General features: G+C 51.0%; 1 protein-coding gene across 1 annotated transcript; it reads left to right on the top strand.

Annotated features, from left to right (window-relative positions):
- The first annotated feature begins 12,780 nt into the window (after positions 1-12,780).
- Positions 12,781-14,764, top strand: LOC119357193 (probable aspartyl protease At4g16563). The gene has a single exon (XM_037624183.1). It carries the CDS (start codon positions 12,857-12,859, stop codon positions 14,324-14,326), a length of 1,470 nt encoding a protein of 489 aa, XP_037480080.1. The 5' UTR covers positions 12,781-12,856; the 3' UTR covers positions 14,327-14,764.
- The last annotated feature ends 3,634 nt before the right edge of the window (positions 14,765-18,398 follow it).

The raw sequence follows: 18,398 nt of genomic DNA, 5'->3' as shown, positions 1-18,398 counted from the left end.
AAGCGAAGAAAGGGTTCTTGCCTGTGTTACAAGGTATGAAATTGAGTAAGACTCAATGCCCGACCACTGCAGAAGATAGAGAGAATATGAAAGATGTTCCCTATGCATCAGCCATAGGATCTATCATGTATGTAATGCTGTGTACCAGACCTGATGTATGCCTTGCTATAAGTTTAGCAGGGAGGTACCAAAGTAATCCAGGAGTGGATCACTGGACAGCGGTCAAGAACATCCTGAAATACCTGAAAAGGACTAAGGATATGTTTCTCGTATATGGAGGTGACAAAGAGCTCACCGTAAAAGGTTACGTTGATGCAAGCTTTGACACTGATCCGGACGATTCTAAATCGCAAACCGGATACGTGTTTACATTAAACGGTGGAGCTGTCAGTTGGTGCAGTTCTAAACAAAGCGTTGTAGCGGGATCTACATGTGAAGCGGAATACATAGCTGCTTCGGAAGCAGCAAATGAAGGAGTCTGGATGAAGGAGTTCATATCCGATCTAGGTGTCATACCTAGTGCATCGGGTCCAATGAAAATCTTTTGTGACAATACTGGTGCAATTGCCTTGGCAAAGGAATCCAGATTTCACAAAAGGACCAAACACATCAAGAGACGCTTCAACTCCATCCGGGATCTAGTCCAGGTGGGAGACATAGAGATTTGCAAGATACATACGGATCTGAATGTTGCAGACCCATTGACTAAGCCTCTTCCATGAGCAAAACATGATCAGCACCAAGGCTCCATGGGTGTTAGAATCATTACAGTGTAATCTAGATTATTGACTCTAGTGCAAGTGGGAGACTGAAGGAAATATGCCCTAGAGGCAATAATAAAGTTATTATTTATTTCCTTATAATCATGATAAAATGTTTATTATTCATGCTAGAAGTGTATTTACCGGAAACATAATACATGTGTGAATACATAGACAAACAAAGTGTCACTAGTATGCCTCTACTTGACTAACTCGTTAATCAAAGATGGTTATGTTTCCTAACCATGAACAATGAGTTGTTATTTGATTAACGAGGTCACATCATTAGCAGAATGATCTGATTGACATGACCCATTCCATTAGCTTAGCACCCGATCATTTAGTATGTTGCTATTGCTTTCTTCATGACTTATACATGTTCCTATGACTATGAGATTATGCAACTCCCGTTTACCGGAGGAACACTTTGGGTACTACCAAACGTCACAACGTAACTGGGTGATTATAAAGGAGTACTACAGGTGTCTCCAATGGTCGATGTTGGGTTGGCGTATTTCGAGATTAGGATTTGTCACTCCGATTGTCGGAGAGGTATCTCTGGGCCCTCTCGGTAATACACATCACATAAGCCTTGCAAGCATTACAACTAATATGTTAGTTGTGAGATGATGTATTACGGAACGAGTAAAGAGACTTGCCGGTAACGAGATTGAACTAGGTATTGGATACCGACGATCGAATCTCGGGCAAGTAACATACCGATAACAAAGGGAACAACGTATGTTGTTATGCGGTCTGACCGATAAAGATCTTCGTAGAATATGTAGGAGCCAATATGGGCATCCAGGTCCCGCTATTGGTTATTGACTAGAGACGTGTCTCGGTCATGTCTACATTGTTCTCGAACCCGTAGGGTCCGCACGCTTAAGGTTACGATGACAGTTATATTATGAGTTTATGCATTTTGATGTACCGAAGGTTGTTCGGAGTCCCGGATGTGATCACGGACATGACGAGGAGTCTCGAAATGGTCGAGACATAAATATTGATATATTGGAAGCCTATGTTTGGACATCGGAAGTGTTCCGGGTGAAATCGGGATTTTACCGGGTTACCGGGAGGTTACCGGAACCCCCCGGGAGCCATATGGGCCATCATGGGCCTTAGTGGAAAGGAGAAAGGGGCAGCCCTAGATGGGCTGCGCCCCCCCCCCCTTCCCCTAGTCCTATTAGGACTAGGAGAGGTGGCCGTCCCCCTCCTCCTCTTTTCCCCTCCGAGGAATCCTAGTTGGACTAGGATTGGAGGGGGAATCCTACTCCCAGTGGGAGTAGGACTCTCCTGCGCCTCCCCCCCTTGGCCGGCCAGCCTCCCCTCCTCTCCTCCTTTATATACGAAGGCAGGGGCACCTCTAAACACACAAGTTAACACAAGTTGATCCACGTGATCTATTCCTTAGCCGTGTGCGGTGCCCCCTGCCACCATATTCCTCGATAATACTGTAGCGGAGTTTAGGCGAAGCCCTGCTGCTGTAGTTCATCAAGATCGTCACCACGCCGTCGTGCTGACGAAACTCTTCCCCGACACTTTGCTGGATCGGAGTCCGGGGATCGTCATCGAGCTGAACGTGTGCTCGAACTCGGAGGTGCCGTAGTTTCGGTACTTGATCGGTTGGATCGAGAAGACGTACGACTACTTCCTCTACGTCGTGTCATCGCTTCCGTAGTCGGTCTGCGTTGGGTACGTAGACAATACTCTCCCCTCGTTGCTATGCATCACATGATCCTGTATGTGCGTAGGAAATTTTTTGAAATTACTACGAAACCCAACACCAATTTACCCATGAACGGAGAAGTAGTAACCATAAAGCTCATAATCTAGATAGATTTGCTCTTTCTTCCCGGTGATGATAGCCCGATTGAGGACAAATATCAGGGATAGCCCCTGCTGATTTGGTTTCTACCCGATTTCTATCATAAGCGATGGATGGCTACTGCGGCGACATCAACGAGAAGTTTCTCTCTACAAGTTTATGTGTGTGGCACAACTATTGCTCTTCCCATATTCGCTCTCTCCTCCGGTGATGCAATGAAAACCAAGGATTACCCTATCATACAGTATGGAGATGATACAGAACTTGTTGCAAATGTTGATGCCTAACAACTCACTCACATCAAAAACCTCATGTTACACTTTGCTGCACACACCTGTCTAAAAGTGAATTATTCCGAATCCATAATGATTCCCATCAATTCCTCTCCTGCCAAGATGAACTCTCTGTCCAACCTGGTTGGCTGCAAGATAGGAACTTTGTCACACACTTATCTTGCACTACCCCTCAACACATCCAAGCCCATAATGGAAGACTATGCCCCCATGATGCAAAGAATTGAAAACATACTACTTAACTGTTCCACTCTCCTGTCCACTCGTGAAAAACTGGCCCTGATCAAGTCTGTCTTCTCTAGCATGCCTATTTTTCTTCATGTGCACCCTGGTGATCCCAAAAATAGTGGTGAAACAAATCAACATTTACCTAAAACAATGCTTTTGGAGAAAATATGGTACACTTGACACAGAGCCAACACTTATTACTTGGGAGAAGGTATGCATGCCTAAGGACCAAGGGGGGCTCGAAGTATTGGACATTGAGACTCACAATCAAGCTCTCCTTATGAAATTTTCGGATAAATTCCTTAACAAGGAGGACATCCCATGGGGTTAACATTATCTGGGAAGCCTATTCAAACTTCTCTACCAGGGAATAGGAGGTTTGGCTCATTTTGGTGAAGATTTGTCATCAAACAGCTACCTAGATTTAAGCAAAATGCCATTTGCCAGGCATGCACAGGAAACACAACTTTGTTCTGGGCCGATAATTGGTCCGGACAGCCACTCCACCTCACTCATCTAGAATTATACTCATTTGCTATCAACAGAGATATCTCATTAATTATCTAAGGTTCTGGAAGACACAGATTCCGGCCATCTCTTCAACAAGGCTTTATCACTCCAAGCATATCAACAATTCAATGCTCTGAATGATCTGATTGGTAACAGAACGGTTACAGATGAACAAGACAGATGGACATATGTGGGGAACACCAAGAATTACTCACCTATGAATATGTATAAAGAACTGATGGGAACAAGCATCACCCATCACTTATTCAAACTCCTAGCTATGGAGCACCTCATGCAAACTTACACAAGATATTCATCTGGATGTTACTTCATAACAGGTTAAATACTAGAAACATGTTGTCCTGCAAAAGCATGTATCTAGAAGATTAAAAATTGTGCTCTTTTCTCGCACAAGACTGAGGAAACTCTTTTGCATCTTTTTTTGGGACTACTCTTTTGCCCTCAGATGTTGGGATTTCCTATTTCATGGCAAGCCTAGAGGTATTTCAGCCTATGACGAGATCACCCTTGCACTGCCCCACCTCGCCGGTGAAATCGCGTTGGACATCATCATATCTGCCTACTGGAGTATATGGTCAGTGAGGAATGACAAAATCTTCAGATTAGCAGCACCTCATATTAACACCTGGAAATACTACCTCAGAGAAAGTCTATGGGCAGCAGAACTCAAGGCAAAGCACAGTAAATCTGACCGGATCAGAAATTGGATAGCCTAGTACCTGGGTCAGGAACAATCTTATGATTTTTTATGTTTCCTGGAGCAGGCATTGGTTAACTGTTGTATTTGGAATACTTTGTATTTAGTTTTTTGATTAATAAATACCGTAAAATGATTGTTCTACGGTTTCAACTCAAAAAAAATGGCGGAGCCAATTCAGAAGGATTTTTCTTTGGGGCTTAGATATATACTTCTAAGTTTTGTAAAGGTCTTCTCTATAAAAGTAGGGTCCAACACTCTTAGATATGAATTTTTTACTTGTGTTTTTTTAATTAATACCCAAACATCTATTCCAGCCAAAGTTTTCGCCGTGAGAATCAGCCACTTGGGTGAAAAAGACACATGATGTATTGTGTATGTGCCGCATGGTATTAATTTGGTATGTGGCGGTGTACAAACGGCTCGTGGATCCACTTATTTCATTGAAATTTTTTGAACGGGTGTGGCATTCGGTTTAATTGATTTAGCGTTTTTTGTTGGCTGGGCGGTAGTCTGGCGTGGTCGTTCTGCTTCCTTTGATTTCTATTGGGTATTCGCCATTGGGTTCCGTGTATGTCGCTATCGGTAGATATGGTCGTGCCGCTGTTGGCGCAGTTCTTACGTCACTTTCCGTTGGTATTCGGCCCTGGCTTCCGCTTCTGTCGCTGTCGGGCGGTTCTGTGTTGTTTGCATGGGCGGGCTTCTTTCATGTCGCTCTGCAAGGCCGTTTCTTTCCGATCCACGTGTGGTGGTGTGCGTAGTCGGTCCGCTTTTACCGTAAAGAAATCCCCGCTGCTTCGGTCGTGTAATCTAGAGGACGCTGGTTCTTCTTATCGGTGCCGCTTCCGTCGTCTAATCTAGAGACCTTGCCGCATGCATCTACCGCCTTCCCGTAAGGTCCCGTGCGATCACTGCCCCGCCGTATATGGCTATATATAAGAATCGTCTCGCGGGAAGGAGCCGACTACTATGTCCTGGCCTCACTCGGCTCCTCGTGCAGCGTGCACCATGCGAGCGAGAGTCGCTGCTACATCCTCGCCATACGGAGCCGGATCCCCTGCCGTACGGCCCCCTGCCGTTGGGCCACTGATGGATGGGTCCGGGCCCACACGTTAGTGTGTGGGCCGTACGTCAGATGAGCCGCGTCCTCGCCATACTCCGCCCCTCGTGCCGTAACCACCGCGTGGGCCGCTCCAAGCGCGTCAGGAAGGCCGCGGGGGTGCAGCCACTGCTGATGTCGCGGCCTTCATCCGAGGAGGCCAACCTCAAACGTCTCCTATCGAAGGACCTGCCGTCCTTGGCCGCCGGCGTCGGGTCCCTCTGCTAGAGGCTCACAGGTGTTGTTCGCCCGATGGGGCTACGAGGCGCGGCACCAGGAGCTCCAGCGGCAGCACGAGAGGATGGAGAGGTACATGATTTGTGCCGACACGTAGGTACCTACTCCCGCCGCCCTTGACAACCCATGGACGACACTCTGGCCTGCCGGCTCCTCCCGCTGCACCGGCTGCGAGGCGGCGGCCGCGACATACATGTGCGAGCCGCCTTTCCACTGGTGTGTGACGCGGTCACCGTCGGCTTCACCGTCGGCTTCCGTTCCCCGTTCGGCTGCCCGCCCAAGAGACGCAACTACGTCCTCACCAGTTGGGCAACGGCGCAGCTCCAGGCAAGCGGCCGCAGGTATATTCACCATCGCCTCGGTTCCTCCGATGCGTGCTCATTCACTTTCAAGAGGATGGATCCACTTAACCGCAATTCAGTGGTATTTGTTGTTGATTGATGTGCACGAGTTCTTTTTTCCTTTTCAAGATTCATTTGTGAACTGCCGTCTGCATGCTTTACAAATTATGTTGTACAACTGTGCAAGTGAAGCCCTATTTCAGAAAAACTTCACATAACAAATCTGGTGTTGGCAGTTGTCTCTGGCGCGCTGGCGTTTGTGCCGGCGAGTTTGAGGAAGGATGACAAGGCTCTGGGGATGCGCACGTATCAAGACCTCTCCGGCTGCTGCTAGCGGCGATGCTGAAGAAAGCCGCTGTTAGTTTGTGGGATTGCGCAAGAAGCGGCGAGGGCTGCATCCGCCCGACACCGGTTGTTCCTTTTCCTAGCCTCCAGTCTCAGTCGCAGGCTCGCAGCACACAGCACAAAAGCAGCGGCAAGCGAGGAAGGCGCGGTGTTGTTGATCGCCGCAGCTGCACCGACTGTTCGTCATTGCCCTGCACCAACTCGATGGCCCCAAGGTGAGAGTTTCTGAAATACAATTTTCTCCAATTTCTAGATATAAGATCAGGAACACGTACTACATGTAGCAAACTAGCAATTAATAAATTTCATTCATAGAGACATAAGCATCAAATTATTGAGGCTTACATGATTGTGTTTTCTTGACATGATAGCAGTTCCTACTCCAAAGCAGATCAAAAGGAGCTGATGAAGGTGCAAAGCCTGACAGACGAAGTGAAGAGCCATTTCCGCAAGTAATTTCGGACGGCGGGGGTATATATAAGTGCTCTTTCTCAGGGCATGTATTCGATTAGCAGAAAATTGGTGAACATGTAGTGCCAAACATCAGGAGTGCAATGATGAGTTTTGCCGTGGAGGTGGGCGCGAAAAAATTAGCAGATGATGGGGTCATATCTAACGAGGAAATTGCACAATAGATTTTCAATGGTGTCGATATTGAGGAGGAAATATTTGATGTATTCATCAAAGCTTTGCTCCCATGGTACAATCTGGAATACACTGTGTAGCGTTGGAGGTAGTGTGTTCTTTAAAAATTCTATATCACACTATAGGTTGTTAATTCCCTACGATGCAGTTATGTTGTAGACTGACCGGATGTTCTTTGGAGCAGGTGCTGCTGGCGATGACAGTAGTTGGCAGCGGCAAAGCTTGACCTGAAAGAAGGCATGCTTAGTTTATTTTTAGTTATGTAATACAGTACATACTGTACCACTAAATACACTTTGTACTGTAGCTGTATTCATCCTACAAAGAAACGTCCCTTCTTGCTGTCTTCAGGTCATCTTAGTTTGTTTGACGTGAAACCTTCATCGTCCATGGAAGAATCATGATTAATTAGCTCCCTCCTGGACTTTTCCGAGGACTTTGATATGAGATACTGGATACCTCGTAATTAACTCTTAACCACGTGCAGCATGTCAGGGTGTCTTACGCGTCATCGCTTGGAAGAAAGTGAGTACTATTTGTGTTTGTACAATTCGACGAGAAAATAAATAGCTGTTTTTCATGAACTGATAATTTTCTTGGCACTTTGAAGAGAAATGTTTGCAACATCTTCAAAGTTATGATCACTTACATTTATGCATGATAAAGGATAATCGATGATCTACATGTCGCATTGCGTTCTACGTGAGGTAGTCAGTCTCAAAGCCAAACTGTAGATCCATGGCTATGACCACTAGACACGACCTCATGATGCCATAGAAGCCTGGGTAATGGTAGACCTCCCATGTCAACCAGCCCAGCATGAACAACAGAAAGCTACATTCATCGGTACACCAGCTAGCAGAAGTAACGCTACAACATGGCCATCAACGACCAAAACTACCACCCCTAAAAAAAACCAAAACTATCAAACTTTTGAGGTTGTTGCAAAGAGAAGAATATTTACGATGCAAGAATTGATTCAGGCCAAATATTGGCAGTCCAACATGGGAGTCCAACAGGTGACCTCTCAGCAGAAGCAATTGGCAAGGCAATGTTCATACGTCATATAGCAATATACACTAGGATTTACATCACATGTGCCACATGTGCCAAAAATAACATACACACAAGTACCATATCAACGGGGCGCGGCGTGCCGCCGCGCGAGCTATGCTAGTATAATACAATTACTAGTTCAAAAAGTGTTTTTATTATGTAATCTAAAATAACTTGAAAGGAGCTTAGAGGGTTTGAGAGGGAAGCTGGGTGGATTTTTAGGGCGGTTTTGCTAAAGCACATCTAGATGTGCCATAAGTATTGCACATTTAAGTCATATGTCATTGATTTTACATTAAGATTTGTGTGAATATTTTCTTTTTCTTTTTTCTTTTTTTTTTATGCTTGATTCACTTACTTAGATGTGCAATAAGTAGAGCACGTCTAGATATGCCCTAGATACACCCTTTTTAGGGTATTCATCGACAACGTTCTGCGAACGGTGCGATACCGTTGAGAATAAAAATACTGTATGATTCTTCTCCTATTGTGACTGTCTTCTCAGATGGTGAGTCTGTGTCTTTATAGGTTTTGTGTGCTCAACCCTTATGGATTTTAGGTGCATGTCCTCGCAAATTCATTCATACGGATCTGGTTAGTTTGTGTTCGTCCTTTTTTCTTGATTTTGTTGGCGTGATTCGTTGTAACTTTGAAGACCTTCTTTGGCTTTCTGGAAAGATTTTGTTGTTCGACAACCTATATCTTGAGGGGATCATCCTGACTCAAGTACTATGAACGCTTAGAGCATCTCCAGCCGCGCCCCCAAGAAGGCCCTTCAGGTGTTTTTTCGTTCGCCGGCGCCAAAAAATCGGCTCAGTCGCGCCCCCAAGAGCCCAATTTTTACTGGCTCGGGCCGAAATTGGCGCCAGCGGACCCAACCCGAACCCGGCGCGCTGGGGGTCGCTCGGGGGCGCCGGGCGAATCGTTTTTGGCACGAAGAGCCGCGGGCCCGCCGCGTCAGCGACTCTACTCTCTTCTCGCCCCTTCGTCGTCCTCATCGCCTCGTTTTCCGCGGCGAATCAATGCCAAAGCTGCCGCGCGCTGCCGCGCCGGTCAGCCTCCATTGATGCCTCACGGACGGCGCAGTGAAGGCTGGGCGACGCGTCCCTCGGCCGCCACGCAATCACGCCACGCGTAACGCGTCGGCCAAGCCTACCACGCGGCGTCTCCGCATATAAAAGCCGACTGCAAGCGCGCCGGAGAGACTCACCCTGATCATCCATCGACGACGCGCTCATTTCTCCCCCTTTCCTCCTCTCGCCGTCACCAGTTGAGAAAGCATGGCCGAGCGTTTCCCAGGCGACGGCGCGGCGGCGAACGGATTCGGGCGCCGTCATCTGCACGAGGACGAGGCTCGCCTCTTTTTCGAGGCCGAGTACCCGGTCCCGCCGGACATGCGGGTGCCCGGGGCGTGGAGGATCAGCGCCGGCGGCGTGCCGGTGCCCCCGGTACCCACCGGCGCGGCGCAGCGTGTGGAGATCGCACGCATCCGCTCGTTCCTGCCGCGTGCAGCGAGGGAGGGGCCCCGGTACGTCCCCGACAGCCCAATCTGGGAGCCGTACTTCCGCCACCGGCACGACGAGCAGCTCAAGGCCACCAACGGCGTCGTGCCCTCCGGCAGGTTCAATGCCGCCGGTCGGCGTCGGTGGTGGGGCGTGCCCGGGCGCACGTTGGAGTCCGTCCTCGAGTACATCAAGGGCGGCAACACGCTGCGCCTCGAGTACCCCGCTCCCCCGTCCTTCTCACGCCGCCGGGGAAGCTCCTGGACGCCGAGGCGCATGGAGACCGGGGTGTCCTCCTCCTCGTCCGGCGGCTCTCTCTGCCTCCACCTCCGCCCCGTCAAGCCGGAGCCCCAGGACCCGCCTGTCAGCGCGCGTACCCGCAGCTCCGGTGCCCTCGTCGAGCCCAAGATGGAGTCCAGCCTCCCCCCGAAGTACGAGGAGATAGCCTGGCATGGCTTCTCCGACGAGGACGCCATGCGGTGGTCGCGCGACGACTACGTGCGCGAGGAGATGGTCCGGCAGCGCCGGGCCCTGGAGGAAATCGCCGCCCGCAAACGTGGGCGCGAGGACGAGGACGGTGTCGTCGTCCTCGATAGCGACGACGACGACGCCCCCGGACCGTCCAACCAGCCGCGCCAACCGGGGGTGGGATGCAGCAGGGACAGCGGAGGCGTACGCATGGGCGACGACGACGACGGCGGCGGTGACTACACGCGGTTCTACAGCCTCCTCGGCATGTAGAACCGCGTGGGCGGGCGACGAGGCGGGCGGCGAGGGAGACGGCGGGGATAGCCCACGGTAGTTTTTTTTTTGTAAAATATGTTAAATTTGAACGAACTCGCCCGTGTTTGCGTTGTGTTTGCGCCGAATTTGAACATTTTAAAAATTCATGGGGGGCGCGACTGGGGGGCATCACGCCCCAGTGCGCGGTTTAGCGCCGGTGCGCCTCAGGGGGTGATTTTTTGCCCCTCCTGAGAGGCCAACGGCTGAAGATGCCCTTGCAGGTTCGATCATTGCAGGTGTACGAGTGCTATAGTATCATATGGTTCGATCGAAATGCTTTCTTTTTTCCTTTGAAAATGGTCACTTCCCGCCCCTGCTGATTCTGAAGACAAGGAGTGTGTCCCTCTGCATCTGGATATGGATTCGGCGCCGGCCACCCTTTGTTTGCGCATGATTTTCACTGAGGGCCGCACGCAGCTGATGTGTGTACGTACCTAGTTGGGGCGGGCATGGTGCAGTGGCGAAGCCACACTTAAGCTGAATAGTCATTTAACTACACAAGTTTTTGCAAAACCTACATATATCAAGTAGAAATCATGCCAAAAAACCTTATAAATGCATACATCTGACTACACAATATTCAATTGACCACATATGATTAGATTCCTGGCACCGCCACTGGCATGGTGGGTAGATGTACATTGAATTCGGCCGGAAATAGCACCATCGTCTCTTTACGGCAGTGTCAGCTACTGCCTTCCCGTTCACACGCATGAGATCGCCGTCCTTGGATTGGATGTCTTTCTTCATTGTGAAAGGAAGAAATTTACACGATCGATCGACTAGCTCGCGCTGTCTGTCAGTCACCGCATCCTCCTATAGTCCTATTCCTTTCCAGTAGCAAAGAAGCATAGGACTCCTCTAGATGATAAGAGCATCTTTAACAGGCGCGATAAAAGGCGCGTCAGCGCGGTAAATCTTGGTTTTAGCGCACGCCGGCCGATTCTGCGCGCTTCAGCGGTGACGGAAACTTACCACACGCGGAAAGCGTTTGCGCGCGGGGGAGAAAGCGGCACGCGGCGTGGTACATTTGGCGCGCCGTTTCGCGCGCGCCTATAAAATCCCGCGCTCGCCACACGCACAGAACACAGCCACACGCCCTCTCCTCACAACCTCGCCGTTTTCCCGCTTTCCGCGCCACCATGCCGCCGCGCCGCCGGGGTTCTTCGGGCTACTGTGGCGTCCGCGAGCGCCCCAACGGCTGGTACTCCGCCGAGATCCGGTCCGGTGACGTCCGGCTCGGCCTCGGGTCGTTCCGGAGCGCGCATGATGCGGCCCGCGCGTACGACGCGGCAGCGTGGCGCTTGGACAGGCCCCGATCGCAGATGAATTTCCGGGACGTCTTCACGCGCGAGCAGGCGCAGCGCGTCGCCCCTCTGTCGCGTCTCATCACCGACATGGACCGTGCCGACCACGCTCGGCGGTAGCGCCGCCTCCTTATCACCGAGGAGGACGAGCGAGCCATGACGGAGTGGCGCCGTCGCCACCCGGAGGATGTCGCCGACGAGCGTGCCTACTGGGCGGAGATGACGGCAAGGCGCCGCGCGAAGCGGGCGGGCCGGCATCGGCGGAAGGCATTGGCGAATGCGCAGTCCGATATCGTTGCAGCAAGTGGGAGGTCGATCTTCACGTCAGACAATGAACGTTGGTTGGACATATGGCTCGATACCTCGGACGACACCGACGAGGATGATGATGGTGGTGATGGTAGCGACTTGGAGTAGTTTCTATCTATGTATGCCGTAGTAGTTTATATCTAGTTGCACTGTAGTTTTATCTATCTATGATTTCGAACTATCTATCTAGTTGCACTGATATAAAATACCTTTATATCGTTTTTTATCTATGCAATCTATCGTTTTATCTATGTAAAAATGTTGTTGTAGAATGAACGCACGTGCTGCATTTTTTGCGCACTGCTGGAGCGGCGCGCGCTATATTTTAGCGCGGCTACTGAAGCCAGCGCTGCGCGCCGCGCCATATCAGGCGATGGGCACGCGGCAAAGCAGTTTTTAGCGCGCGCCGCGTTCGGCGCCTGTTGGAGATGCTTTAAGGGTGGATGTGTGCGTGCATGCCGGTGCATGAGCGTCAACACTGCGGACCCGACCGTGTCTGAACAGTCACGGACGACCGGAGAATTTCTTTCCTTGGACGTCGATCGGTCGGAGCAGAGGTGCACCGCCCGTTTGTCCGGCCACGGTGACCGACAGCCAGCCTACGCCTACGCGTACGCACGACGACGATGGCCACCGCACCGCTTCCTTCCACGCGGTGACCCATCAAGTCCAATCCAGTCGTGCGCCCGTGACCCATCAAGTCCAATCCAGTCCAGTCCAATCCAATCCTTCGGGTCATCATGGCCATGGCTCCCCACCGTCTGTCCCTCCCTCCAACCCAAGCAAGGCACATATACTCATCTCTCAAACCCAAGCAAAGCAAGCCCAACCCAGCCGCGCTCTGCTTAAAACCCACCCAAACCCCCGTGCATTCGGCACTCACTCATCGCCATGCCGATGCCGCCGCTGCTCCCGTGCTTGCTCCTCCTCCTGTTTCTCGCCCCTCTCCTCGCGACGCCCACCACGATCCCGCTCTCCCGCCACCTCCCGCCGCTCCCGCCCGCCGCGGCGCAGCACCACCCGCTCTCCCGCCTCGCGCAGGCCTCCCTCGCGCGCGCCTCCCGCCTCAGAGCCGGCCGCGGTCACCACCAAGGCCAAGGCCAAGCCTCCTCCCCCGTGCGCGCCGCGCTGTACCCGCACTCCTACGGCGGATACGCCTTCTCCCTCTCCCTCGGCACGCCGCCGCAGCCGCTGCCCGTGCTGCTCGACACGGGCAGCCACCTCACCTGGGTGCCCTGCACCTCCAACTACCAGTGCCAGAACTGCTCCCTCGCCGCCGCCGGCTCCTTCCCCGTCTTCCACCCCAAGAGCTCCTCCTCCTCCCTCGTCGTCTCCTGCAGCAGCCCCTCCTGCCTCTGGATCCACTCCAGGTCCCACCTCTCCGACTGCGCCCGCAACTCCGCCCCCTGCAGGCCCAGCACCGCCAACTGCTCCGCCACCGCCAAGAACGTCTGCCCGCCCTACCTCGTCGTCTACGGCTCCGGATCCACCGCGGGGCTCCTCGTCTCCGACACGCTGCGCATGTCGCCACGGGGCGCCGCCAGCCGCAACTTCGCCGTGGGCTGCAGCCTCGCGTCCGTGCACCAGCCGCCGTCGGGGCTCGCGGGGTTCGGCCGCGGCGCGCCGTCCGTGCCGGCGCAGCTCGGGGTCACCAAGTTCTCCTACTGCCTCCTCTCCCGCCACTTCGACGACGACGCCACCGTCAGCGGCGAGCTCGTCCTCGGCGCCTCCTCCGCCGGCAAGGCCAAGGCGATGCAGTACGCGCCGCTGCTCAAGAACGCGGGCGCCAGGCCGCCATACTCCGTGTACTACTACCTCTCCCTGACCGGCATCGCGGTGGGCGGGAAGAGCGTGGCGCTCCCGGCGCGGGCCTTCGCGCCCGTGTCCGGCGGCGGCGGGGGCGGCGCCATCATCGACTCCGGCACGACCTTCACCTACCTGGACCCGACGGTGTTCAAGCCGGTGGCGGCGGCGATGGTGGCCGCGGTGGGGGGCAGGTACAACCGGTCCAAGGCCGTGGAGGAGGGGCTCGGGCTGCGCCCCTGCTTCGCGCTCCCGGCGGGCGCGAAGACCATGGACCTCCCCGAGCTGTCCCTCCGCTTCACGGGGGGCGCCGAGATGCGGCTCCCGGTCGAGAACTACTTCCTGGCGGCGGGCCCGGCGTCAGGCGAGGCCCCCGAGGCGATCTGCCTGGCGGTGGTGTCGGACGTGTCGAGCGCGAGCGGCGGCGCCGGGGTGTCGGGCGGGGGCGGGCCGGCCATCATCCTGGGCAGCTTCCAGCAGCAGAACTACCACGTGGAGTACGACCTGGAGAAGAACCGGCTCGGGTTCCGGCCGCAGGCCTGCTCCTCGTCGTCCTAGGGTCGCGGAGTGCTCCGTGGCGCGCCGGAGCTCCATCGGTGGTCTACCGCTGGCCGGCTCCTGCTTAATTAGCCCACGATGGAGTGCTGGTGGCATGCAGATGCATGCTCGCGTACGTACGTACGTACTGTACGATCTACCGAGTTGATTAATTACTCCACGTAGTGGAAAAGTTAGCGACAGATTAAGCTGCCGGCTCGTGCAGCTTTCGAATCCAGATCCCAGAGTAGTGGTAGCGCGGTTAGGTTTGAGGATTTCCAATTAGCAATAAAAACAGCAGTGTGTGCACGCGTGTTTGCTTCAACACTTGTTGAATAATCACCGCGGGTGAGGAAAGGATCCATCCTGCGTTGCCGCTCGATGGGCCGTCCTTTGCATTGCATTGATTTGCTTTTAGGGTGAGGTGAAAGAAAGCATGAAAGAAGGTTTGCTTTGCTCTTTCGCTTGCTTTTGAATCAACAAAGCCATGCCATCAACCGTTCAGGATTACAAACTCAGGACAAGAAAGAAAAGAAGCAGCTCATAAGCTTCCTACACACCGAGCTAAAAAGATCAACAGGGAGAAGCACCGCTCGGCGATGAAGAGGTCCTCAACGCTGATGGATCGATCGTTGATGCATGCTTTCGTGAACAGAGTTAACCAAAGCTTGTACGTACTAACACTGCCTACTGTCGATCCGTTGGTGGTTAGTAGATGCGTCATGGGCGGAATGTCCGTGGAGTTAATTAAGGAGGGCTTTGTCGTACGTGGCGTTTGGTTGCTGGGTGTTTAATACTCTCACCTACTAGAATTAGATGCCCTGTGCCGTGCCGGTGTGAATGAATGAATGGGCATGTGATGCACTGATCCGCCACAGCCGTGCCGGCGACCCATGCATGGAGTGATGGCGTCTGCTGCTATGTTCAATGTGCACAGTTCGGTATTTACAGCCCGCTCTGACCGCCACCCGTGCATGGCCTTCTCCAGGATGGATCTCTGCACGTCTCCAACCACACGCGACGGACGTGTTAACTATATTCCAAACTTCTTCGTGACTGATTGGACGGGAATTTGAAAACATTTGGCCGCGTAGAGGTTTTTCTACAACCGCAACCGGACTCGGCAATTCTGCCCCTTTATACGTCCACGGATGCGTCCCCGCGCGCCTGCGGACATATCCAGGACAGGTCCTCATATTTCGCTTCCGGCATCCATATATCTCAAATCCGGACTCTTAAATTTATGTATGTCGATTATATAAGACCTCTTTCAATACAAAGGTGCTTACATGGGTGCGAAATGCATTAACTAGCTTAGCAACTCAACACAACAATGCATAGGTGCTTACTTGTTGCTAAGCTTGCTTTCATTTAATGATTTAGCACCTAAATCTTCCGTGCATTGATCACCTTCTTTCATTTAAGTGGTTTGCCTAGGTTCACGCGCTTGGCATTACTTCTTCCTGGGTTCACCAAAGTGCTTTTTCTCTCTTCCTTAATTGTTATGGCATATGTCATTATTTTGCTTATGTGGCAGGCTTAGCACCTGTTCACAGTGGAGCACTGGAAAGGGCCTAAGTCACTGTTGCGCGTAAATAACAAATGTTGGTACCGAGTATAAATAGTGTTTACATAATATTTATTTGAAGTGCACAACTCAAATATCAGCTCTTTGTTTTTCATTGTGGGTCCACATATGCTCCACAAGGTTATTGAGTAGCTACGCGTGCACCTGATGATCTCAAAGATTCTGACGCATCTGCAGGAAGTTCATAAGCTGAGTTGCATCTTGATTTTCTGGGATTTCAACTTGTTCTCTAGGTGCTTCAACATCTGGTTTGGGCTACACCATCACCCTCATCCTCGACAATCATATTGTGTAAAGCAACACAACATGTCATGATCTCGACAAAGTTTCTACATCATTGCAGCCTCACGAACAATTCCCCAACGAGTTTGAAGCACACAAAATGCCCTCTCCACATTCTTCCTAGCTGCTTCCTGTATTGTTGTAAAGTGACTCTGTTTATTGCCATGCAGTTTGGATACGGTCTTCACAAACGTCGCCTACTAAGAATAGATGCCATCGGCAAGATAGTATCCCATATTGTAGTCTCGGTCGTGGATGATGTAGTTGCACGGCGATGATTCACAATTGCAAAGCCTCTTGAACACCGGAGATCGTTGAAGCACATTGATATCGTTGTGAGAACCCGACATCCCAAAGAAATCATGCCAAATCCATAATCATGTGATGTCACTGCTTCTAGTATGATGGTGGCCTCTTTGATGTGACCTTGATACATTCCTCGCAAACCTTTTGGGCAGTTCTTCCATCACCAATGCATGCAATCAATTGATACGAGCATTTCCGGAAACCTCCTGGCCTCTCCAATAGCCAACATCTTCTCTGTGTCCCGCGCATTTGGTTCTCTGAGATACTCAGGCCCAAACACCTCCACCATGGCGCCGGCAAACTTGACAGTTGTCTTCAACCATTTGCTCTCCCCCATCCTGACCATCTCATCAACGGCTTTTTCGGCAGTACCGAATGCAAGCATCCTCAGAGCAATGATACGTCTCCTACGTATCTACTTTTCCAAACACTTTTGCCCTTGTTTTGGACTATAAATTGCATGATTTGAATGGAACTAATCCGGACTGACATTGTTTTCAGCAGAATTACCGTGGTGTTATTTATGTGCAGAAACAAACGTTCTCGAAATGACCTGAAACTTCACGGAGCAACTTTTTGGAAAATATAAAAAATACCTGCAAAAGATGAAGGCCAGGAGGCCCAACACCTCTCCACGAGGGTGGGGGGTGCGCCCCCTACCTCATGGGCCTCCTGGTGCCTCTCCGACTCCAACTCGAACTCTATATATTTTGTTTCAGGGAGAAAAAAATCAGAGAGAAGAATTCATCGCGTTTTACGATATGGAGCCGCTGCCAAGCCCTAAAACCTCTCGGGAGGGCTGATCTGGAGTCCGTTCGGGGCTCGGGAGAGGGGAAACCGTCGCCATCGTCATCATCAACCATCCTCCATCACCAATTTCATGATGCTCACCGCCGTGCGTGAGTAATTCCATCATAGGCTTGCTAGACGGTGATGAGTTGGATGAGATCTATCATGTAATCGAGTTAGTTTTGTTAGGGTTTGATCCCTGTATCCACTATGTTCTGAGATTGATGTTGCTATGACTTTACTATGCTTAATGCTTGTCACTAGGGCCCGAGTGCCATGATTTCAATCTGAACCTATTATGTTTTGATCAATATATGAGTGTTGTTGATCCTATCTTGCAAGTCTATAGTCACCTATTATGTGTTATGATCCGTTAACCCCGAAGTGACAATAATCGGGATACTTACCGGTGATGACCGTAGTTTGAGGAGTTCATGTATTCACTATGTGTTAATGCTTTGTTTCGGTACTCTATTAAAAGGAGGCCTTAATATCCCTTAGTTTCCGTAAGGACCCCGCTGCCACGGGAGGGTAGAACAAAAGATGTCATGCAAGTTCTTTTCCATAAGCACGTATGACTATATTCGGAATACATGCCTACATTATATTGATGAACTGGAGCTAGTTCTGTGTCACCCTAGGTTATGACTGTTATATGATGAACCGCATCCGGCATAATTCTCTATCACCGATCCATTACCTACGAGCTTTCCATATATTATTCTTCGCTTATTTACTTTCCCGTTGCTATTGCTATCATCACTACAAAATACCAAAAACATTACTTTTACTGATGTTACCTTTTGCTACTGTTACCACTACTATTATATTACTTTGCTACTAAATACTTTGCTGCAGATACTAAGTTTCCAGGTGTGGTTAAATTGACAACTCAGCTGCTCATACTTGAGAGTATTCTTTGGCTCCCCTTGTGTCGAATCAATAAATTTGGGTTGAATACTTTACCCTCAAAAACTGTTGCGATCCCCTATACTTGTGGGTTATCAAGACTATTTTCTGGCGCCGTTGCCGGGGAGCATAGCTCTATTCTTTGAGTTACTTGGTATTTATATCTGCTTATCATCATAAAGAACTTGAAAGATCTAAGAACCAAGATTTATCCCTCAA

This window comes from Triticum dicoccoides, chromosome 2A, assembly GCF_002162155.2.
Source record: "Triticum dicoccoides isolate Atlit2015 ecotype Zavitan chromosome 2A, WEW_v2.0, whole genome shotgun sequence".
NCBI lineage: Eukaryota > Viridiplantae > Streptophyta > Magnoliopsida > Poales > Poaceae > Triticum > Triticum dicoccoides.
This window is presented reverse-complemented; position numbering and strand designations above follow the sequence as displayed.

Excerpts from the sequence above, each read along its gene's own strand:
- LOC119357193 (XM_037624183.1), top strand. The coding sequence starts at position 12,857 with ATGCCGATGCCGCCGCTGCTCCCGTGCTTGCTCCTCCTCCTGTTTCTC.